This window comes from Gorilla gorilla, chromosome 5 (genome assembly GCF_029281585.2).
Source record: "Gorilla gorilla gorilla isolate KB3781 chromosome 5, NHGRI_mGorGor1-v2.1_pri, whole genome shotgun sequence".
In the NCBI taxonomy this organism is placed as follows: domain Eukaryota; kingdom Metazoa; phylum Chordata; class Mammalia; order Primates; family Hominidae; genus Gorilla; species Gorilla gorilla.
In genome coordinates this window covers 133780450-133806081 of record NC_073229.2, presented here as the reverse complement: position 1 = coordinate 133806081, position 25632 = coordinate 133780450, and the positions used below count along the sequence as shown (strand labels likewise).

The 25632-nt window shown below is 36.7% G+C and overlaps 1 protein-coding gene across 2 annotated transcripts in view; it reads left to right on the top strand.

The window, feature by feature from the left end:
- Positions 1-25632, top strand: part of AK9 (adenylate kinase 9) — a 199178-nt gene that overhangs the window by 50152 nt on the left and 123394 nt on the right. For both annotated transcript variants that reach the window (XM_055392090.2, XM_055392089.2), the window contains exons 11-14: positions 7623-7762; positions 7843-8023; positions 20702-20846; positions 25469-25564. In XM_055392090.2, the coding sequence (XP_055248065.1) occupies positions 7623-7762; positions 7843-8023; positions 20702-20846; positions 25469-25564 (562 nt within the window). The remainder of the gene's footprint in view (positions 1-7622; positions 7763-7842; positions 8024-20701; positions 20847-25468; positions 25565-25632) is intronic.

The following is a 25632-nucleotide window of genomic DNA, read 5'->3' as shown; positions in this document are numbered from 1 at the left end:
ATTTGCAGCACCAAAGAACGTGAAGACCTAAAAGTTCTTAACTCTATTTCTTTAATCATTCAACCAATTTTTTTGAGTAACTAATGTGTTCCTGGCACTGATGTGCTACATATGTGATGGGTATCAGATTATAACTGCCAATTGCCAAAAGTGCCACAAGGAGTTTTAATTGGAGGATTTGACCTATTCTGAGAAGCTCAGTTTCACCTAAATGAGTAGAAATTATTTTTAAAAAACGCATACCAGGACTGGGCACAGTATCCCAGCACTTTGGAAGGCTGAGGTGGAAGGATGACTTGAGCCCAGGAGTTTGAGACCAGCCTGGGACATAGCGAGACTCTGGCCCTACAAAAAATAAAAAAAAAAATTGGGGTGGAGTTCCAAGATGGCCAAATAGGAACAGCTCCAGTCTGCAGCTCCCAGCGGGATCGATGCAGAAGATGGGTGATTTCCGCATTTCCAACTGAGGTACCTGGTTCATCTCACTGGGACTGGTTAGACAGTGGGTGCAGCCCATGGAGGGTGAGCTGAAGCAGGGCAGGGTGTTGCCTTACCCAGGAAGTGCAAGGGGTCCGGGGATTTCCCTTTCCTAGCCAAGGGAAGCCGTGACAGACTGTACCTGGGAAAAACAGGACACTCCCTGCAAATACTGTGCTTTTCCAACTGTCTTAGCAAACGGCAGACCAGGAGTTACTATTCCGTGCCTGGCTCGGCAGGTCCCACGCCCACGGAGCCTTGCTTACTGCTAGCGCAGCAGTCTGAGATTGAACTGTGAGGCAACACAGTTTTGGTTCATATGGAACCAAAAAAGAGCCCGCACTGCCAAGGCAATCCTAAGCAAAAAGAACAAAGCTGGAGGCGTCATGCTACCTGACTTCAAACTATACTACAAGGCTACAGTAACCAAAACAGCATGGTATTGGTACCCAAACAGAGATATAGATCAATGGATCAGAACAAAGACCTCAGAAATAACATCACACATCTACAACCATCTGATCTTTGACAAACCTAACCAAAACAAGAAATGGGGAAAGGATTCCCTATTTAATAAATGGTACTGGGAAAACTGGCTAGCCATATGTAGAAAGCTGAAAATGGATCCCTTCCTTACACCTTATACAAAAATTAGTTCAAGATGGATTAAAGACTTAAATGTTAGACCTAAAACTGTAAAAACCCTAGAAGCAAACCTAGGCAATACCATTCAGGACGTAGGCACGGGCAAGGACTTCATGACTAAAACACCAAAAGCAATGGCAACAAAAGCCAACATAGACAAATAGGATCTAATTAAACTAAAGAGCTTCTGCCCAGCAAAAGAAACTACCATCAGAGTGAACAGGCAACCTACAGAATGGGAGAAAATTTTTGCAATCTACACATCTGACAAAGGACTGATATCCAGAATCTACAAAGAACTTAAACAAATTTACAAGAAAAAAACAACCCCATCAAAAAGTGGGCAAAGGATATGAACTGACACTTCTCAAAAGAAGACATTTATGCAGCCAACAGACATACGAAAAAATGCTCATCATCACTGGTCATCAGAGAAATGCAAATCAAAACCACAATGAGATAGCATCTCACACCAGTTAGAATGGCGATCCTTAAAAAGTCAGGAAACAACAGATGCTGGAGAAGATGTGGAGAAATAGGAACACTTTTACACTGTTGGTGGGAGTGTAGATTAGTTCAACCATTGTGGAAGACAGTGTGGCGATTCCTCAGGGATCTAGAACTAGAAATATCATTTGACCCAGAGATCCCATTACTGGGTATATACCCAAAGGATTAGAAATCAGGCTACTATAAGGACACATGCACACCTATGTTTATTGCGGCACTATTCACAATTACAAAGACTTGGAACCAACCCAAATGTCCATCAATGATAGACTGGATTAAGAAAATGTGGCACATATACACCATGGAATACTATGCAGCCATAAAAAAGTATGAGTTCATGTCCTTTGCAGGGACATGAATGAAACTGGAAACAATCATTGTCAGCAAACTATGGCAAGGACAGAAAACCAAACACTGCATGTTCTCACTTATAGGTGGGAATTGAACAATGAGAACATTTGGACACAGGGCGGGGAACATCACACAACATGGCCTGTCTTGGGGTGGGGATCTGGGGGAGGGATAGCATTAGGAGAAATACCTAATGTAAATGACAAGTTGATGGGTGCATCAGACCACCATGGCATATGTATACCTATGTAAAAAACCTGCACGTTGTGCACATGTACCCTAGAACTTGAAGTATAATAAAAATTTTTTTAAAAAATTAACCAGACGTGATAGCACATGCCCATCGTCCCAGCTACTTGAGAGGCTGAGGTGGGGGGATCAGCTGAGCCTAGAGGTTGAGGCTGCAGTGAGCCATGATTGTGCCACTTGCACTCCAGCCTGCGTGATAAAGCAAGACCCTGTCTCAAAAATAAAAATAAAATAAAAAACAAAAACGTACGCCAGGATCATAAATAGACATAATTCAAATTTTAAAATCTTTGAAGAAAGAGGTCATTTTTTTATCCTGTATCATAACAAGATCTCAGTGGGTCAACATAACTGGAATATGTGCTGGGACCCCTGCAATATGAACTGGTGCTGAAGAGGAAGAAAAGTGGGCTTGGTCAGAACAGAGGCTGGGAAAAATAAACTGAGTACTGAGGCCTCCTGTTCTAGGTCATCAATGAAGGAAAGAGAAAAAGTATCTATAAAATCTGCAAGAAATTTCTGAGCCAGAAAGTTTGTCCTTAGAAAGCATTGCATGCATGGGGCATAGGTGTAAGGTTGTAGTTCATAAGCTGTATGACTAGGTGAACCTGCCTCCTTTTTCATAAAAGGGAAGATGTGGCTGTGTACACTGGAGTCATTATTCATATCCCTTAAGCAGCATTTCTACCTGGCAGTCCAGACCACCTCCAAAAGAATCACCTGGGAAGCTTACTACAAACGCAAATCCCTGAGACCCAAATCCCAGACTGATTGAACCAGACTATCTGGAGATGGAACCTGAAAATGTGTTTTTACAAAATCTAGAACAAATTCCTATGCCCACTTAAGTCTGAGAACCCCTGCTTTAACTCTTGGGACACCAAAGGAGCCTGGTCAATTAAAGTTGATTAATCTACAAGTTCCTGTGTTTTTAAAGGACTTTAGATGAATAATCTTCAGCTAAAGGCAGGTGATTTTTAGAGAATCAATATAATGGAAATATTTAAAGCAGTGAGTCCCAGCCCTGACTGCAAAACGGGGTCATCTAGGAAGCTTTTTAAACATTACAATGCCCAGGCCAGTTAAAACAGAATTTCTAGGGTAGGGCTCTGTCATTAAGTGAAACAAAACAAAATAGGATATGACATCAAAGGCAGAGACTACAAAAGAAAAATACAAAAAAACTTTTCTGCATCAGCACTATCAGTAGAAGCCGGGCATGGTGGCTTATGCCTGTAATCCTAGTACTTTGGGAGTCTGAGGCAGGCAGATCACTTGAGGCCAGGAGTTTGAGACCAGCCTGGCCAACATGGTAAAACCCCATCTCTACAAAAAAAAAAGGAAAACACATCAATCAATAGAGTAAAAAGACAACCCACAGAAAGGAGAAGAATACTTGAAAATCACATATCTGATAGGGATTACTATGCAGAATATGTAAATAACAACTACAACTCCACAGCAGTAAAAAAATCCAGTTCAAAAATGGGCAAAGGATTTGAATAGACATTTCTCTAAAGAAGATATATAAATAGCCAGTAAGTACATGAAAAGATGCTCAATATCACTAGCCATTAAGGAAATGCAAATCGAAACTGCAATGAGATGCCATCTCATATCCATTGGGGTGCTATTATTCAAAAAATGAGAAATAACAAATGTTGATGAGGAGAAATGAGAACCCTCTTGCATTGTTTGTGGGGATGTAAAATGGTGCAGCTGCTGTTTAAAATAGTTTGGTGGTTGCTAAAAAAGTTAAACATAGAATTCTCATCTATCCAGCAATTACACTTCTAGGCATTTCCCCCGAAGGATTGAAACCAGGAACTCAAACAGATACTTGTACACCAATATTTATAGCACCTTTATTCACAATAGCCAGAAGGTGGAGATAACCCAATGTCCATCAATGGATGAACTGATAAACAAAATGTGGGGTGTGTGTGTGTGTGTGTGTGTGTGATGGAATATTATTCAACCTTAAAGAGGAGTAAAATTCTTATATATGATAAAATATGATCCATGAAAACATACTAAGTGAAACAAGCAGATACAAAAGGGCAAACATATGATTCCACTTATACGAGATACACAGAATAGACAAATTCATAGAGACAGAATGTAGGATAGAGGTTACCAGGGGCTGGGGGGAAGGAGAGTTATTTCATGAGTACAGAGTTCTGTTTGGGATGATGGAAAAGTTCTGGAAATGAATAGAGGTGGTGGTTGCACAACACAGTGAATATACTTAATACCACTGAATTGTATGCTTAAAGGTGGTTACAAAAACAAATTTTATGTGATGTGTATTTTACCACAATTAAAAAAACAAAAAATAAACCCAAAAATCTTCCCTAGGAGATTCTACTATGCAGCTCAGGAAGAGAACCACTGGTTTAAAGGGGTAGGAAAGCCACAGAGACCTTACTGTAGACTCCAGCTCCCTGGTGAAGAGTGAGAGAGCTATAGCATCTGCTGAGTTGCAGGAGAGGAGGGGCTGTGCAGGTAGATGAGGACATGGGCATGGGTTTGTGCAGTAGGAGGAAGGACAGGGTCAGACTGGCACCTAGCACAGTAAAAATTTTGGCTTTCGAGTCACATAGACCTGGATTTGAATTCAGCGGTACAGCCTATCAGACCTGTGACTCTGCTTAACCTTGCTGCCCTTTATTCAATGGTATATATTAAAAAAGGAGCAACAATCCCTATGGCATCGTGTTATTGTAAAGATTACATGAGATTATGCTTTTAAAGTGCCTAGAACCAATGGTGATATTTTAAAAATTTAACAGCTGCATTGCAGGGGCAGGGTTGGCTTCGTGAACTTCACACAGGACCATGTGCTTAGTTTAATACTCTGCTGCTGCAGTCCTGAAATTCTTAATAATTGTAGAACAAGGGTCCTGTAATTTTCATTTTGTTCTGGCCCTGGCAAATCAGTTTGTGCGGTGCAAGAGCATTCACCCAATCACAACAGAGCTGGCAGAAGTGCTGAAGACATTTGCCAGGCATTAACCCTTAGTTGCTGGACCATGGAAAGGTCCAGAGTTTCTTCAGCAAGAGGATGGGTAGGAGTAGAGCTTGAGGGTAGTGGTTATAGTGGCCAACTTTCTTCTGCCCCTGCCCCGCTACCTTGGCTGTGTCTGGGGTCCCTCACATGCTCATCTGGTTAAGTGGCTCCAGAAAGTATGCTTCTGGTCTTCTCACTGGGAGAGAAGTGGTGGGAGGGGACCAAGTGGAGTAGGAGTGGCTCTGGCACTAGCACCTTCTTTCAAAGATTTCCAACCAGTTACACTGTTTTCTGCTCTCCATTCCTTCCCCTTCAGAGGTACCTGGTATCACAAGGTCCCATGTCTTTCCAGGGTTTTGCAAAGTGAATCCACTGACCCCTTGTTGTTCTTACCCCTCCCATACCTATCTTTGCTCTACAGATATTTAGCTTTCACCTATCTCTGATATAAGTCAGTTACCACTCATCCATCTGCTTTCTAACTTACAAAACTGTGTAGCTGTGACTGGTGAGCTGTCAGCCCTGATCAGCACCTCTAGTCTCTTCTCCCATTCTCTGCGTCCTCATGAGTTTATTTCTTTTTTTTTTTATTCTTCTACTGTCATTTTAGTGAGGTTTTAGGAAGCAGCAAACATAAATTCATGTTTTCAGTCTGCTTTGTTTAACCAGAAGCCAGTCCTGATCATTTTTAAGCCTGTAATATCAAATTCATTCAAAAGCTCATCTTCTCCTCTTCCTTCGGCACCTGCTGAACGTGTGGCCCCATGGGCATGAAGTTGAGAGAGGAACATGGTCTGCTATTCAAATACTTAACCTTTTAGAGAATACTTACGGTCTATTCAAATACTTTTTTCATCTATGGGCGGGAAATATGGATGATAAGGAAAGAGAGACTGCCTCCTGACCTAACTGGGCATGGTTTCAGTCCCTAGCTCATTGTCCAGGAACCCTGTGGAGAAGGCCTGTAGCTTAATGTGCTCCATGGATGAGGTTCTCAGTCTTATACAACTCTCCTAAGCATTGACAGTTTCCTTAATATTTACTATCACTTCCAGCTCTCACTTGGGAACATTCATGCAGTATCCCTGCAGTGCACATGCCTCTTTGTTCTCTGATGCTGCAGTGGTCCATGGAAGATCATAGCTCACAATCTCATCTGCATTGCATAGTCAACTCTGAAGCAAGCATATATCATGTGTGACCCACATCTGAGGGTTGGGGGGAGCAGTTTTCCCCTCGCCATTGCCCACTCTCTTCATTTTCTTTTGCTATAGCAGAATACCGCAGACTAGGTAATTTATAAAGAAAATAAGTTTATATGGTTCACAGAAATAAGTTTATTTGGAGCCTGGGAAGTCCAAGTGCATGGCACTGGCATCCGGTGAGGGCCTTTGTGCTGTGTTTCCCATTGTGGAAGATGGAAGAACAAAAGAGTGCAAGAGCCAGAGCCAGGACAAGAGGGGTTAACTTGCCTTTATAATAAGTCCACTCTCAAAATAACTTACCCACTCCTGAGATAAGGACATTAATCTATTCATGAGGGCGGAGCACTCGTGACCTAATCACCTCTTAACAGTCCTACCTCTTAATACCATCACAATGGCAATTAAATTTCAACCTGAGTTTTGGAGGGGACATTCAAACCATAATACTCACCATGCCATCTCTCACCAGTTTTCTCATCCCCTGGTAAGGAACCACAAGGACAGATGAACCTTTCAAGCAACCTTTCTATCATATGATAAAGTAAGCATAAATATAAAATAAAATAAGCATGTTCCCAACTGAGAATTAGCAGTTTTCTACAGAATTTTGCGGTCTGTAGAAAAGTATTTCTTAACTTATCTGGAGGTCACCAACAGAAAGGATTGCTGGTGAAGGAGACTTTAAATTTTAAGAATTAAAGAACTGCTTATAGCTAAGTAAATGCAAAAACAATCTGTACATAACATCTTAGGTATATGTGAAAGCCAAGGTAAATTAGCTAAGAATCTGGTACATTTTCCAAAATTTTTAATAAGAATTTTTCAGAATCTGTTTTCTAAGGAAGATGATAGAAAATGCACTATCTACCTTATGCTTATTTTACCATATGATAGAAATTGCTCAGTAGAATTTAAAGATTTTTTAACATAAATGTAAACTAGTTCTTTGTAAAACAAGGGTCCTGTAATTTTCAACTAGTTCAAACGAGTTCTACACTGTCTTATTAAATCAAGGACAAGTGCAGGATGTTGCAATTAAGAAAAAAGCCAAAATTTGCTTTTTAAATTATTTCTTAAATAGTAAAGCACTATAAAATGATAAATGAAATATTTAATGCTCCTAATTTCAGCAAAATTTATGCCCATATTTTTAATGTAGTATTTGCAATTCACAGGATGAGCTATTTCGTACTCTCGCATCTTATAAACTTATTGCACCAAGATACAGATGGCAGAGAAGTAAATGGGGACGTACATGTCCTGTGAATTTAAAAGATGGTAACATTTATTCAGGATTACCAGATTATTCTGTGAGGTAAGTAAGATTTTCAGAACTTAATTTTAAATCTTCCTCATACATCTTTTCAGTTGTTTACTAATATGGCATATTTTAAGTTTTCTAGGTAAAATCTACTGTCTTTCATCAGAAGAAGCATTAAAACCATTTTTATTGAACCCACGTCCCTATCTGCTTCCACCTATGCCAGGACCACCATGTAAAGTATTCATACTTGGACCTCAATATTCAGGGAAAACAACACTTTGCAATATGCTTGCAGAAAATTACAAAGGAAAGGTGACTAACTATCTGTCTATCTATCTATCTATCTATCTATCTATCTATCTATCTATCTATGTCTATCTGTCATGTATCTATACTCGATTATAATTTGTAGGATTTTATTTGTACTCAGTTTTTAAAATTTCATGTTTTAATTGAATAATTGTTCCACTGGGCTTGGGGTAGGGAAGGCATTCTTTTTGTTGTTTATTGCTGCTTCCAGACCAGAGTCCCTCCTTGCTTCCCAAAAGCTCCCACATGTGAATATCGTGTCATTCAGACTCTGCCACCTATTAGCTTTCTTGGTTCTACTCATCTTCTGTCCCCTGGGTTTCACTTCTCCTGGCTCACTCTCACTCTCCCCATATAATCACTCCTGTCCTAATTCTTGGTGATTTCAGTATTACAAAGAAGATCCTCCCAACACCTTGACACCTCCCTCGGTAATCTTGTTCTCCACTCTCAGTAAACGAAATTATTTTTAGCTTAGACAAGAGTGATAGCAGTAAAAGTGGTATGAAACAAGCATATTTGGGATATAATTTGAAGACAAAGCTGAAAGATTTGATGAGGAATTGGAATGTGGAGGAATTCTAGAAGGGGCAGTGTGGCTTGAGGATTGCCTATGCAAGAAGGAATGGCACAAGATCATGGCTAAAGACAGAGCAATACAGGCCACAGAAAGGTGTTAGAAGTTGTTCAAAGTGCTGTTGCATTCTTTTAAGCACTGGAGTATCATTTTCTATTTGCTTTTAACTTTTTCATTGTGAAACATGACAAACATACAGAAAAGTGAAGCCCACTGAGTTACCGCAAAATGAACCCTCATGTAACCACCAACCAGGTCAAATCTGGAATGTTGCCAGCACCCAGAAGCCCTCTCATGTTTCTTCTCAATACCAGTCTCCTCACTCTCCACACAAAGGTAACCACTGCCCAGAATTTTATGGCATTCACTTCCATACTTCTCCTATGGTTTTGCCGTGGAAGCATACATCCAAATACCATAGGCTAGTTTTGCATGGTTTTTTTGAATTTTATAGACTTAAACAATTTATCTTTGTGCCTGGCTTCTTTCACTTAACATTATAATTATGATATTTGTCCAGACTATTGAATGTAGCTGTAGTTTATTCATTTTTATTGTTTTATTGTATTCTGTTGATTGACTTATATCATAATGTATTTATCCACATTTGAGCACTAATAAAACTTGGATTGATTCCAGATTGGAGTAAATAACACTACTATAAACATTCTTGTATGTGTCTCTTGGTGCACACATGGACATATGTTCAACTTGTGTAGATAATGCCAAATTGTTTTCCAAAGTAGTTCCGTTATTTCACAATACTATCAGCAGTATGTGAGAGTTCTGTTATTCCACATTCCTGCCAACTCTTATTATGGTCGGTCTTTCTAATTCTAGCCATTTTAGTGAGTGTATAATAGTATCTCACTGTGGTTTTAATTTGCATTTCCCTAATGACTAATGAGGTTGAACCTCTTTCATCTGTTTACTGACCATTTAAATATTCTCTTTTTGAAGTGTTTTCTCAAGTGTTTTGCCCATTTTTAGTTGTGTTTTTGTATATTATTAGTAAGAGTTCCTAATATTATCTATATACAAGTTATCTGTTGATTATAAGCATTAGGACTATTCTCTGTCTCTCTGTGGTTTGCCATTTCACTTTTCTAATGGCATCTTTTAATAAACAGAAGTTCTTTGTTTCAATGAGGAATGATTTATCAACCTTGTCTGTTATCATTAGTGCTTTTTATGTCATACTTAAGAAAATTTTTCCGCCCAAACATCATGAGGATATTGTCGTATATTAACTGCTAAAAGCTTTATTGTTTTGACTTTCACATTTAGATATATAATCCACCTAGACTTGACTTTCTTATGATGTGAAGGACAGGGTAAGTTTTACTTTTTCCCTTATAGATATTCAGTTGTTTCAGGATCATTGAAGAAAACATCATCCTTTATCAACTGTTTTCCCCCTTTGTCTTATATCATGTTTTTATACATATGTGTGTCTCTTTTGGGGCTCAGTGGTCTATTTCTTTTTTTTTCTTTTCTTTTTGAGACAAGGTCTTGCTCTATTGCCCAGGCTGAAGTGCAATAATACCATCATAGTTCACTGCATCCTCTAACTCCTGGGCTCAAGCAATCCTCCCACCCCAGCCTCCTGAGTAGCTGGGATGACAGATGCACACCACCATGCCTGGCTAATTTTTGTATTTTTTTGTAGAGATGTGGTCTTGCTATGTTGTCCAGGCTGATCTCAGGAGCTCCTTGCCTCAAATGATCCTACTGCCTCAGCCTCCCAAAGCACTGGGATTACAAGTGTGAACCACCATACCGAGCCTCACTGATCTATTTCATCATTCTATTAGTATTTTGCCAATACTACATTGACTTAATTATTTTAGCTTTACAATAAATCTTGATGTCAATTAGAGCAAGGTCTTCTATCTTATTGTTCTCTTTCAGGAGTGCATTGGCTATTCTTAGCCCTTTGCAATTTTATGTAGAAAAATCTTTTGAGATTTTAACTAGGATAGCATCACATTTATAGATCAGTTGGAGGAATGGACATCTTTACAATATTGACTCTTCTAGTCCATAAACATGATACATTTTGCCATTTATTTAGCCCCTCTTTAATTTATGTTAGTAATAATTTGGAGTTTTCTGTGTAGAAATTTGCACAGACCTCTGGGTATTTGATGGGTTTTGATGCTATCCTAGGTAATATCATTTTTAACTAATTAAAACTTCTCTCTATTATCTTGTATGTTATATATTATTTTCTTTAAAGAGTCACCCAAGAAATAATGCCTGACATATTACTTTCAATATAAATTGGTACTTTCATACTTCTTAGATAGTGCAAGGGTCTTATAATTCAAACATACCCTTAAAATGTATTCCCACATAATGTTTTCCTGTAAAGCATCACCTGGTTTTTAATGTGCAAACATCATAGACCACACATATCTCCCGGTGGCTCACGCCTGTAATCCCAGCACTTTGGGAGGCCGAGGCGGGTAGATCATGAGGTCAGGAGATCGAGACCATCCTGGCTAACATGGTGAAACCCCGTCTCTACTAAAAATACAAAAAAATTAGCCAGGCATGGTAACGGGCGCCTGTAGTCCCAGCTACTCAGGAGGCTGAGGCAGGAGAATGGCGTGAACCCGGGAGGCGGAGCTTGCAGTGAGCCTAGATCGAGCCGCTGCACTCCAGCCTGGGTGACAGAGCCAGACTCTGTCTCAAAAAAAAAAAAAAAAAAAAAAAAAATTTCAAATACTGTTTATATTTACATCTCCAAAAGAAAATTCTACATTTTAAATTTATAATATTCAGGAAAGATGGTGTGATACATTTCAAATACAAGTAGTAGAATGTCAAAATCAAGTGTAAGTGTTTAGAAAAACTTCCTCATGTGTCAGTAATGGAGTCTCAAATGTTGCTGGCCCTAAGAAAGGCCATTTTACTGCATGGAAAACAAATGTGTATCACCAATAATATTAATTGTTTGGTGATCACATAATGATGTTTTAACCATTTTGCATCCAAACATGATTGCCTATTACTTGTAATAGGCCTTTGCTTATGTTTTAGTTACATTATAGAATTTGAGTCAAGGTATAATGCATTATAAATTTCCCATTGAAAAGAATGAAAAATCAGCTGGCATGGTGGCTCATGCCTGTAACCCCAGCACTTTGGGAGACTGAGGCAGGAGGAGCCCTTGAGTCTAGGAGTTTGAGGCCAGCCTGGGCAAACTGGTGAGACCTTTTCTCTAAAAAAGTAAAATAAAATAAAATAAAATAAAATCATGAAAAATTATTATTTCTGACCCTCAGAAACTGAAATAATAATTTTTGTTTGTTTTAAGTCCTTAAGTTTTTAGGTACTTTGTTATGCAGCAATTAGAAAATACCCCAAAATAATTTTTTAAGATTGATAATTATATTTCATCAAAGTATAAAACATTTCTCTCTGATACAAGGCCTTTGTTTTTTTAAATGAAACCCAGTAGCCTGGGAGATCTTTGAAACAAGTATAACTAAAAACATGTTTCTGGCACTGTATACTTAGAGCGCCTACAGATCAAAAGGATAAAGATAGGCAATGCTAGGAAAATAGACAACAGATAGCTAGAGAAAAACCACAGAAGATGAGTTGTCAGTGGAAAAAACTTATGAAAGATGCCTAACCTCATCAGGAAATAGGTAACATAAAATAATAGTAAGATGAAAATTTTCACCCATATCAAAAGAATGACAACCTTTGTTCTAAAGAGAACATGTATGAATGGGAAGTTTTAAAAACTATTGATGGAACTGTACATGGCTACCATCTTTTTAAGAATCTTTAAATTCCAGCCATGACAGTGAACTAACCCTCCTAACATGTGATCCCTGTGGGAAGAGAAACTCATGAGGTGAGCTCCATGGTTACCTCAATTGTCTACATGGATAGGGACAGTTTCCTGACAGGACAAGCAGAGCATGGTGCTTCCATGGAGCTGAGGAGACTGAGCTCAGTTCTGAAGCAGCCTGCACTGTGAAGCAGAGCAGCAGGGAGAAGGGAGCTGCTTGTGAGTAGGGTGGGAGCAAGGCCCAAGTGTGTGTGGCCAAGAGCTTCTCAAAGGAGACTTCCCAAAGCTTATCGAAGGATGGCTCCTACAGGTTGTGAACAGAACAGATACTGGAGGTTGAGCAGTGCAGGGACTTGAGACATCTGGCCCAGTTGCAAAGGAGAGGCCTTATTACTAGAACATTGAGCTGACACACTGTAAAGGCCATCCCTTGGGTGTAAGGACCACAACCTAGATTAAGGCCTACTCTACACCCTCCCTTACCAAGCCTACAACCACTCCTCAATAAAATCTGGGGGAATGAATTTGGAGATTGAGCCCTATCAAATTGGGAAATACTTGGGGGCTTCCCAAATTTGGATTTAATAAAGCATAAAATAGAAGTTCAGGCCAGTTGCAGTGGCCTGTAATCCCAGCACTTTGGGAGGCTGAGGAGGGCAGTTCACTTGAAGCCAAGAGTTTGAGACCAGTTTGGCCAACATGGTAAAACCCTGTCTCTACAAATACGAAAATTAGCCAGGTGTGGTGGTGCACGTGTGTAATCCCAGCTATTCGGGAGACTGAGGCAGAATTGTTTGAACCCAGGAGGTGGAGGTTGCAGTGACCAGAGATTACACCACTGCACTCCAGCCTGGGTGACAAGGAGAGACTCTGTCTCAAAAAAACAAAAAACAGAAGTTCAGTGTGGTAAACCAATACAGTCATGTGCTGCATATACAACAGTGGTCCCATAAGATTATAATGGAGCTGAAAATTTCTCATCGCCTAGTGAAGTCATAGCCATTGTAGCATCATAGCACAAGTTACTCATGTGTTTGTGATGCTGCTATAAACAAACCTACTGTGCTGCCAGATGTATAAAAGCATAGCACATACAATCATGTACAGTTATGTCATACTTGATGACAATAAAAAACAATGATGTTAATGGTTTAGTATTTACAATACTATACTTTTAATCATTATTTTAGAATGTACTCCTTCTACTTGTAGAAAACGTTAACTGTAAAACAGCCTCAGGCAGGTCCTTCAGGAGATATTCCAGAAGGCATTGTTGTCGTAAGAGATGACAGCTCCATGCATGTTCTTGTCCCTGAAGACCTTCCAGTGGGACAAGATATAGAGGAGGAAGACAGTGATATTGATAATCCTGACCCCATGTAGGGCTAGGCTAAAAAAAAAAAAAAAAAAAAAAAAAAGCTTAAACATCGAAAAATAGAAAAAAGCTTATAAAGATACAAAGAACCTGTTTTGTACATCTGTACGAGTTTGTGTTTTAAGCTAAGAATTGTTACAATAGAGTCAAAAAGTTTAGAAATTTTAGAAGTTTATAAAGGAAAAAAGCTATAATAAGACAAGGTTAATTTATTATTGAACAAAGAAACAAATTTTAAATAAATTTAGTGTAGCCTAAGTGTACATTGTTCATAAAGTCTATAGTAGTATACAATAATGTCCTAGACCTTCTTATTCACTCACCACACACTGTCTCACCCAGATCAACTTCTAGACTTGCAAGTTTCATTCATGGTAAGTTCCCTATACAGCTGTATCATTTAAAAAATGTTTATGCCATATTTGCACAGTACCTTTTCTATATTTAGATATGTTTAGACATACAAATCCTTAACATTGTGTTACAGTTGCTTGCAAAATTCAGTACAGCAACACGCTGTACAGGTTTGTAGCCTAGGAGCAATAGGCTATACCATATACCCTAGGTGTTTAGTAAGCTGTACCCTCCAAGTTTGTGTAAGTACACTCTATGCTGTTTGCACAACAAAATCACCTTATGACACATTTCTCAGAATGTATCCCCATTGTTAGCAACACATGACTGTAACTGAACTGCCTGATAGAACAAAAGTCGACACTGACAGTCTTCAGAGGAAGATAACAGAATTCAAAGTCCCTAATAATGTATCATCCACAACGTCCAACATGTAATGAAACGTTACAAGACATGCAAAGAAACAGGAAAACGTTACCCATATCAAGAAAAAAGGAGACAATAGAAACTGGCCCTGAAATGGACCAAATGTTGGATTTAGCAGATAAAATCTTTAAAGTGGCTATTATAAATAATGCTTAAGGTCTTTATAAGAGAATAGAGAATCTCTTAAGATAAATGAAAAAACTACTTAAAACAGAACCAAATGGAAATCCTGCACTAAAAATATAAAAACCAAACTGAACGTTTTACTGAATTAGCTTGACTGCAGATTGGAATTTGTGGAAGAACTTGAAGACAGATCAATAAAACATTTCCAGTCTGAAAAACAGAGGGAGAAAAAAATATTGAAAGAAACGAACAGAGCTTCAGGGACCTGTGGGAAAATCAGATGGTCTAATGTGAGTAAGTGGAGTCCCAGAAGAAGATGATAATGGAAATAGGACAGAAAAAAAAATACTTGAAGATATTGTCAACATTACTGAAATTAAGAAACCAAGCAAAAACCAAAAAATTATAGATTGACTTACAGGTCCAAGAAGCTCAGCAAGCCCCAAACAGGATAAATACAAGGAAAACCACACCTACACACATCATATTTAATGGTGAAAACCCCAAAAGCAGCAGTCCCCAACCTTTTTGGCACCATGGACTGGTTTTATGGAAGACAGTTTTTCCACAGACTGGGTTGTGGGGGTGGAGGATGATTTCAGGATGAAACTGTTCCACTTCAGATCCTCAGGCGTTAGATTCTCATAAGGAGCACACAAACCAGATCCCTCACATGTGCAGTTCACAATAGGGTTCGTGCTCCTATGAGAATCTAATGCTGCCACTGCTCTGACAAGAAGCAGAGCTCAGGCAGTAACGCTCATCGACTGCTCACCTCCTGCAGTGCCCCTCAGTTCCTACCGGTCCATGGCCTGAGGGTGGGAGACCCCTCCCCTAAAGCAGTCACAGAAAAATTGATATGTTAAACAGAATAAAACATTGATACAAATGACAGCCAACTTGTCATCAGAAGCAATGGCAATCAGAAAACAATGAAACAAGAGCTTTAAACAACTACAAGAAGAAAAGCCATCCTAGAAGTATATAGCAAGTGAAAATGTCCTTGAAAAATGAGTTAACACAAAGACATTTTCGGATAAAAGACACTTCTGGCCTTCTGATGACTACGAGTTTCATAATATAATTGCCAAGCCAGATCACCTAAACACTAAACAAACAATACTCACGCAAATGAAGCTTCCAATTATTAACATGCTCTGGAAAATAAGAGTAATTATTGAATCCAGAAACTAGATCAGGATATTAGAAACAGAAAAGGGAACATTTGGAAAACAAAAAGGGTCCTTTGAAATTAAAATATATGCAAGATGAAAGAACATTAAAAAAGAAAATATAACACAAATGAAAAATTCAATAGAAGGGTTAAAAGATAGAAATTAAAGTTACCTTTTAGGTATTAGTATAAACTGACAAATGGAAAAAAGAATAGAAAAGAAAAGAAACTATAAGGTCAGTCTAGGGTCTTCATTTTCCATATAGGAATTCTTGTAGGAGCCACCAGAGAAAAGAATATTACCAAAGAGATAACTGCAGAAAATTTCCCAGATTGAAGGACATGCTTCCAGATAGAAATGACACAGTAAATGCCCAGTAAAATGGATGGAGAAAGACCTACACGAAGGGACATCACTTTGAAATTATAAGACAATGGGGGCAAAGATCCAGAAGCTTCTGTAAAATGAGCCTAGAAGACTCTGGAGAGGAAAACTAGGTCCCATGGAAAGGACTGGGAATTCCAATAACATGGAACTTCTCAACCCACAACTCTGGAAGCCAGAAGACAATTTTTGGGGGGAGTGGCTGATAGCCTAGAATTTTATATTCAGGCAAACGAAGTCTAATAATAGAATGAGGGCATTTTCAGTCACACACACAAAAAATTGCCTCTCGTGTATTCTTTGTCAGAAGCTACTAGAGGATGTGGTGCATCAAAATGGGGGCCTAAACCAAGATGGCGACATGGGATCCAGAAGCAAAAGGGCATCTATGCATCCCTGACAAGGAAGAGGGTTAGGAAATCCCAAGATGGTGGGGGAAGGAGAGCCCATGATGTCAGTTGTTCTGCAGGCCTGGAAGCCTAGAAAATAACCAATCCAGTTTGGGGTAGGAGAACAGAGGGGTCCAGAAGAGATAGCTCCAGGGAGATGATTACCTGATGTATTTTCAAGCAGAAATTTATACTTGTGAAGAAGAGTTTGGGAATTCATTATTGATAGGTATATAGAAAACTAAGCAACCCCCATAAAAAAAAAACCTGCAGGAACAGAAATATGAACATGTTCTACGTAATTGTGAGTAATTGTTCTATAAGCATAATAACATGAATAATGCATATTATTTTTTAAAAATGTATTATCTAATTCTTGGGGGCTTACAGAGGGATGTGGGAGAAGAAATGTGTGTGTGTGTGTGTGTGTCTGTGTGTGTGTGTCTAAGATTCCTAACTAGTTCATCATTTGGGGAAGAAAAAGTTTTATCCAGGTAATTTCAGATTATTTAAAGTGTAAATTAGAAGGAAAAAGGAAAAAAATTAGAAGGAAAGTAAAACTTTTGACAGCATACAGAGGAAAATACTGAGTATATATTTGCCATGTGTGTGTTTCTCATTTATTACTGCATAAAAAATTACCCTAACAGCTTGAAACAACAATAAGCATTTATGATCTTGCATAGTCTCTCTGAGTCAGGAATTCAGGAGTGGCTTAGCTACATGGTTCTGTCCTAAATGCTTTCATGAGGTTACAGGTAAGATGTCATCTGGGGCTGCACTCATCTGACACTAGGCTGGGGCTGGAAGATGGCTCAATCACATGAATGAGACCTCAGTTCCTTTCTATGTAGATCTCTTCATAGGACTGCTTATGTGTCCTCATGACCTGGCAACTGACTACCCTCAGAAAGAGTTAATCAAGGAGGAAGCTATAATGTTTTTCATGACTTAGTCTTAAAAGTCATCCACTATCACTTGCATCGTACTCTATTTAAAGCAAGTCACTACTAAGTTCTAGTTACACTAAAGAGGAGAATTAGGCTCCACCTTCTGAAGGGAGGTGTGTCAAAAGATTTGTGGACTTATTTTAAACCCATCACGTCATAATATGTGTCAGATAAAGGAATTATCATTTTAAAATATAAAAAGACAAATCAATATGCAGATAAAGCTTCAATAGGAAAAAAAATCAAACAGGCAATTCACAGAGTAATAGATACAAATAGCCATTAAACGTTAGCAAAAGGATACCACCTCCCTGATAGATGCCAAAAAACAGAGACTTGTCATATCAATCTCATTGTAACAGTTAAAAGATTACTAAAAACACCCAATTTCGATGTGTACCTAGGATGGGAGAAGTACATTCTCATACACTGCTAGTAAGAGTATAACCATTAGGCATAGAAATTGGAAATACATATGCAAACCTAAAGTCCATGCATATCCTTTGAACTGCCAATTCTGTTTTATGGATTTTTCTAAAGAAACTATCAAAGATATGTAGATAATTGTGTTCATCGTAGCCTAGTTTATGTACCAAAAATGTATATACCAAAATATAGATAATATATAATATGTGTGTTATATATTATCTACATTTTATACATATTATCATATATCATATATATACATTATGTCTATAATACACATATATTATATACATATATTTTATGTCTATAATACACATATATACATATATAGCATACTCTGCATATATTATATATTAATATACAATCTAATATGCAATTTAATATTAATATATTATTAATGTATTATCCTGATTTATAATAGTAATATAATATTAACGCTATATTAATATATATTATATTAATATTATATTATACATTGATGTATAATATACTATAGTATACTATTATACAAATATATATTACATATTATTATATACATAGTATACTATATGATATAGTATGCTATATATACTATATATATGACTATAGTATATACATATACATATATGTACATGTATGTGTATGTATACATATGGAGACTCCTGATTCTTTTTCTTATAGGAATGTATATGTATATAATATATAATATAATATGTATATTATATATAATGTATAAAATATATACAATATGTGTATTATATATAATGTATAAAATATATACTATATGTATATTATATAATGTATAAAATATATACAATATATAATACACATATATAGATAATATATAATACACATATATTATCTATATTTTGATATATACATTTTTGCAACTATAAACTAGGCTATGATGAACAAAATTATGAACATAACTTTGACAGTTTTTTAAGAAAAATCCATAAAACAGAATTGACAGTTCAAAGGATATGCATGGAATTTAGGCTTGCATATGTATTTCCAATTCCTATGCCTAATGGTTATGCTCTTATCAGCAAGTATATACATATATATGTATATGTTTGTATATGTATATATATGAATAGTATATATAGTATATGGTGTATATGTATATGTATGAATAGTATATATAGTATATGGTGTATATGTATATACCATTATGTGTATATAGTATACCATACATATGTATTGATATTTTAGTTAAGTAAGTTGTAACATATTCATCTGATGCAATACTATGCACGTACTAAAAACTGAAGATGTGGATGAAGATTTATTGGCATGGAATAAAACAGTATAAGCCTACCAAAAGAAAAGCAGAATGGGAATATAGGGATCTGTAAATATTAATTAAACACACATAGAATCCTATTTTTAAGATCCCAATATTCTGTATTAAATCTATTATCTACCTGACAAGTTATATCCAGAACATAGAAATTATTCTAACACAGTTTTAGGCAAAAGCTGAACATATGCTTAAAGAGAAAAAAATAAGTGAATAAGCATATATAAAGAAGTTCAAAAGTATTCATGATTAGGGAACTGTAAATTTAATCTACAATGAGATACTTCTTCACGCCCACTAGAAAATTTAAAAGCTTCACAAAACCAAGTGTTGGTGAGGATGCAAGGAAACTAACTTTCATATCTTTCTGGTAGAGATGTAAAATAGTTCAACTGTTTTGGAAACAGTTTGATGGTTTATTATAAAGTTATATACACACTTACCATATGACCCAGGAATTTCACTCCTAGGTATTTACCCAAGAGAAGTGGAAACACATAACCACAAAAAGACTTCTGTACAAATGTTCATCATGGCTTTATTCATAATAACCAAAACCCAGAACACAACCCAAATGTCTATCAATAGATAAATGAATAAAAAACTGTAGTATATTCATACAATGAAATCCATTCAACAATAAAAAGGATACCCACAATAACACTGATGAATCTCCAAAACATTCTGCTAAGGAGGGAAAACCTGAAAAAGATCACATACTGTATGCTTTCATTTATATGAAATTCTAGAAAAGGTAACACTAAACTAATTTGTAGCTACGGAAAGAAAGTAGTTGCCAGGGGCCAGGAATGAAAGCTGGGGAAGGAGTAAGGCAGGAAAGGATTGACAACAAAGGAGCATAAGGGAATTTAGGGAGTGATGTAAAAGTTCAGGCTGCTCTTGAACTCCTGACCTCAAGGGATCCTCCTGTCTCAGCCTCCCAAAGTACTGGGATTACAAATGTTAGCCACCACACCCGGCAAATGTTCTATATCTTGATTGTGGTTAATATATATATATGTATATTTGTGAAAACTCATCAAACTGTGTACTTAAGATGTATGCCTTTTATTGTATGTAAGTTATACATATAACATGGATTTAAAATATATATATCTATGTTTTAACTTCTGTTAAGTCAAAATATATACATAATCTGAATATATATACTACATGATAAATACATATATAGACATATATCCTACATGAAAAATATGGCTGAATTTCTATTAAAGCAAGTACTCAAAAATAGGTGAATTCTGAACATAACTCCAAATATACCTCAAGCAGTATTAATATTTTTGGAATAGAGATAGAAATATAGATAGATATACATAGATAGATGAACAATGTGTTTAATAGTCACAATAACTCCTGCTTATGTTGATTTTCTCAAATATTCTTTGCAGGTAGTCGACTATGCCCAACTCGTTCAGCCACGTTTTGATAAAGCCCGTGAAACATTAGTAGAAAATACCATAGCTGAGGCCACTGCAGCAGCAATTAAAGTTGTGAAAGAAAAGCTTCTCAGGGAACTGCAAGCTAGAAAACAAGGTGAAACATCTTTTTAAAATGTGTGTTTTAAGTTTAGGTAAAAATTAAGCCTGGCTACTTGAAAGCAAGGACTTTGTTTAGCTCATCTTGGCATTCTTGGCACTTTACACATTATAGACTCTTAACAAATGGTTGAAGAATGGATGTACATAAACCAATTCAAAAGCAGAGAAAAAAACATTCAATTCTAGACCTCTAAGGAAATGGATCAGAATGAGCCTCTAAATTTGGATTTCTTTCTCCAATGGGTCTACCTTACTGGGCAGACTGTTTGATCAGGATTTACACCTTTATCTACACCAGTCATTAAAACAACAGGAAGAATCCACCTGACTCTTGTGGAGCTTGTTGTTTTAGACTTATATGGCAGTCCTGATTGTGACTAAATCTTTCTATTTGGGAAAGATTAATTTAATGCGATGAAACTAGAAGAAGCCTTAGTGATCACTTAACACCCTTCTCTAATTTTATAGTTGAGAGAACTGAGGTTCATGGAGGTTGAATGGCTCCCTGGAAATCACCCAGCGGGTGGCATAGCTGAGACTTGATCCCTCATTTCCAAAGTCCTGGTGGTCTTTCTCCTGACCGTTCTGCCTCTTCTGTGTCTCACTGACTGTTGATCACATTGCAGAATAGACAAAAAGGTTTTTTTTTTTCTGTTTTTCTCCAGGAAAAATGAGAGTTCTCATTTCATGACTACTTTTGATGTTCATTGATTGGTTTTTGCAGACTTTCTATCTCTAGTTGGTAGTCTTGTAACTAATCATATTAGAACACATGAAAGTAGCTTAATCTAAACCTCTCCTCTTAATGGAATGCCCTTAATGCAACATTTCCTATGTACAACATGGGATCTTCCTCACTTTCAAAAATCTAAATCCAAAATCTGGGATTAGCTTCAGCAATTTTAGCTAGATTCAGTCACCACTGTTCAGAGTCCCAGAAGCTATGGCAGTGCACTGTGTGGCCATCAGTGCATCCATTCCAAATATCCTTTTCCTAATTATGTTTTTCTGATGACAAAAGTAATAATAGCCATTCGTGATGCATTTACTACAGGCTGGAGCTATGCTAACTGTGTTGCATGTATTATCCTATTTAATCCTCATGACAAGTTTGCACGGTAGATGTTCTTATGGCCAATTCTAGTGGTTGAAGAAACTCAGAGGGATTATTTAAGAGTCGACAGCCAGCAAGTGATTGGGATTCAAATAAATGTGCTCTTCTTTACTGTGTCTCTCAAGTGAGCACAGAAAACCAGAAAAAGCAGATAGAAGGAAAACTCACTCATACTTAGGACGAGAACCATTCTTGTTCTTTGCTGCTCTCTTTTTTTCTATTCATGTTTGTAATGGTTAATTGTGATCCTATGGTATACGCAAAATTACATTCACTGATTTTAAAATAATACTTCTTTCTAATTAAGATGTAATTATTATAATACATTTTGTATTAGATATATCTCTAAATTCATTATTTTTCCCAAATGCTGAGCCAATGTTACAAATAACAATTACTAAATTATCCATAATTTTACTGGAGGTTTGAAATGCCAACTTTATCCTAATATTAAGTTTGTGTGTGTATGTATAAACTTCTGGAATTTCTATTCTATTGATATTTATAGTACAACTTTTAATACATAATGTAATTATCAAAGCTTTATGATACATTTTTACTCTTGTGATAATATAAATCCTCCCTCAAAACATTTTGTTTTAAATTGTTTCCTGATTATTTCTTCATTTGTTCCATGAAATGGGTGCTTATTGTTTGCCAGAAACTGTACTAGATGTTAGGATGCTTGTAGAATTTTTGTCAAGTTCTACAACAAATCCCAATGGGAGGATTGTATTAATATTATATAATAATTTGGTAAGAGTTCTCATATTTACTATTAGATCTTCTCATGCAGACATGAAATCTCCATTTTTTAGTCTAGTTTTGTCTTTCCATAATATTTGGTAGCTTTCTTCATGTGTTGTCTACAGTTTTCTTAATAAGCTTATTTCCAGATATTTTGTCATTTTATTACTAGTGAATGGGATCTTTTTATAATATTTTCTAAGTAGTTATTAACAGTATGTTGGAAAGCTATTTGATTTTCATATATTTATTTATAACTATCTAGTTTATTAAACTTACTTTCTAGTTCTGATGGACTTTCAGTTGATTCTCTTGGGTTTTCCAGAGAGCTAATCATATAATTTGAAAAGAAGTATAGTTTAAACCCCTCTTTTTCCAATACTTATATTTATTTCCTTTCTTGACTAATTAGGTAGGTGAGCAATTCTAGAATGTCAAATAGTGGTTGTGATACTGACCATCTTTAAAGGGGTTCTGGTCAATATTTCTCCATCAGGTTATTAAGTATTTTTATCTGGAATAGATATTGAAAATTGCCAAAAGCAGTCAAGGTCAGTGGCTCATACCTGTAATCCCAATGCTCTGCGAAGCCAAAGTGGGAAGATCTCTTGAGGCTAAGAGTTCAAGATCAGCCTGGGCAACAAAGGGAGACATTATTTCTACCAAAAAAAAAAAATTAGTTGGGTGTGGGGGTCCACACCTGTAGACTCAGCTACTCAGGAGGCTGAGATGGGAGGATCACTTGAGCCCAGGAGGTTGAGGCTGCAGTAAGCTATGATCACATCACCACACTCCAACCTGTCTCAAAAAAAAAAAGAAAGAAAAAAATGAAAATTATCAAATGTATTGCCAGCATCTTTCAAGATAATCATTAAGTTTTTAATCCTTTGACCTATTGATTTGATCAGTTATACTAATGTATTTTCCAACATTAAACAATTCTTCTATTTCTGAAATAAACCTTACTTCGTTTCAGTTGGACTTTCAGTTGATTCTCTTGGGTTTTCCAGAGAGCTAATCATATAATTTGAAAAGAAGTATAGTTTAAACCCCTTTTTCCAATACTTATATTTATTTCCTTTCTTGACTAATTATGTAGGTAAGCAATTCTAGAATGTCAAATAGTGGTTGTGATTTTTTTTTTTTCTGGCAGAGATAGGGGTCTCAGTATGATGTCCAGGCTGGTCTCTAACTCCTGGCCTCAAGTGATCCTCTGGCCTTGGCCTCCCAAAGTGCTGCGATTACAGGCATGAGCCACTGTGCCTAGTTTCATTATTCTTATAACATTTTTTTTTTTACTTTTGTTTGTTTATTTAGGACTTTTTCCCTACATTCTTAGGTGTGACTGGTTTATAGTTGAGCGGGGGAGATGTTCTCTATTTGTCAGAGTTTGCTATCGTTTCTTTTTTAACTTTTTACATAAATTGGGAAGCTTCTCAACATTTTGCATGCTTGAAACTATTTAAATAGCAAGGAAATTACTTCTCTGTACATGGCAATGTTGAGTTTTTGCTAGATGAGAACACAGTATTTACCTAATAAATCTGCCTCTCTTCTTTCTCAGCCTATAAACAAATAAAATAATTCAACATGGTGCCCAAGAGATTACAAAAAACAACAAAAAGACCAGCACTGAAATTGCATGCCATCCAAATGGTTATCCAGACAATCTAGAGTGAAGTTATATTTTTAGTATAATACCTTCAAAATTAAAATTAAAATTTTAAAATATCTCAGTCAACTTACAAACTGAAGCTGGAGAAATATTGGCTCAGTCTACTAAAGTGGCTTGTTATTCAACCTATTTAAGGCTGGACAAAATGAATTTATTAATTCATTCAACAAATACTTGAATACCTACTTTGTATTAGACTTTATTCTAGGCACCAGCAATACAGATGAGAACAAGACACATGAAGTCCCTATCCTTGTGGTGCTCACATTTTAATAGAAGGCAGAAGGCAAAAAAAAAAAAAAAGCCAAGGGAACAGATGGAAAAAAAATGCAACATGGTAATGGGGCAGACAGTGATTGGAGTAGGGATACTGAAGTGTTGGGATGCCCAGGGAAGACCTCTCCAAAGAGGGGACGTTTGACTGAGACCTGGACCAAGGCAGGAAGTTAGCCGGGCTCCTGGAGGAAGAACAGTGATCTGTAATGTTTCTTTCACGTTAACTTATAACATTAAATCATAGATTTTACAGCTTTCCACAAATTGCCTTCTCCCACTGGAATATAGAAATAGATGCTATCTCTCATATGCTGCAAACTTAAAAGCCTTTTTATTTTCTTTTCCAAATTCACTAATTATTCTAAATCTGACAATAGGAGTAACTCTACTTAAAATTTTAAATTGGAATTTTTTGCTATTGAAGTTTGCCTCAATATATTTTTAAGAAAAGTTCGTCAGTGGAGAATATTGAGGTTTTTTTAACATAAAAATTACATGATTATACAGAGGATGGCAGCTAACATGGAACAGCCTTCCTGTGTGCCAGCATTTTCCAAGTTAAGTATTTATATTCATTACCTCATTTAATCCTCACAGCAGTGCTTTCAGTTTAAAGATCCTCATTTTGCCTAGAAATTGAGACAAAAAGATCAAGTGATTTACCAAAGTCACACAGCCCTTACAGTTTATAAGTCAGAACTGAAACTCAACTGTGTCTAACTTTGAAGCACGGGCTTTTGGTCACTCTACCTGTTTTTCTATCCCCAACTGCGTTTTGCTAACACCACCCATTGTTATATTTCAGCTGAAACAGGTTTAAGAGAATTTCAAAGGCAATATGAAAAAATGGAGTTTGGAGTATTCCCAATGGAGGCAACACACTCATCAATTGATGAAGAAGGTAAAGAAATATATTGCTGATGTTATTGACCAAATCATTCCTAATATAAATAGATTAGCTGATAAAGT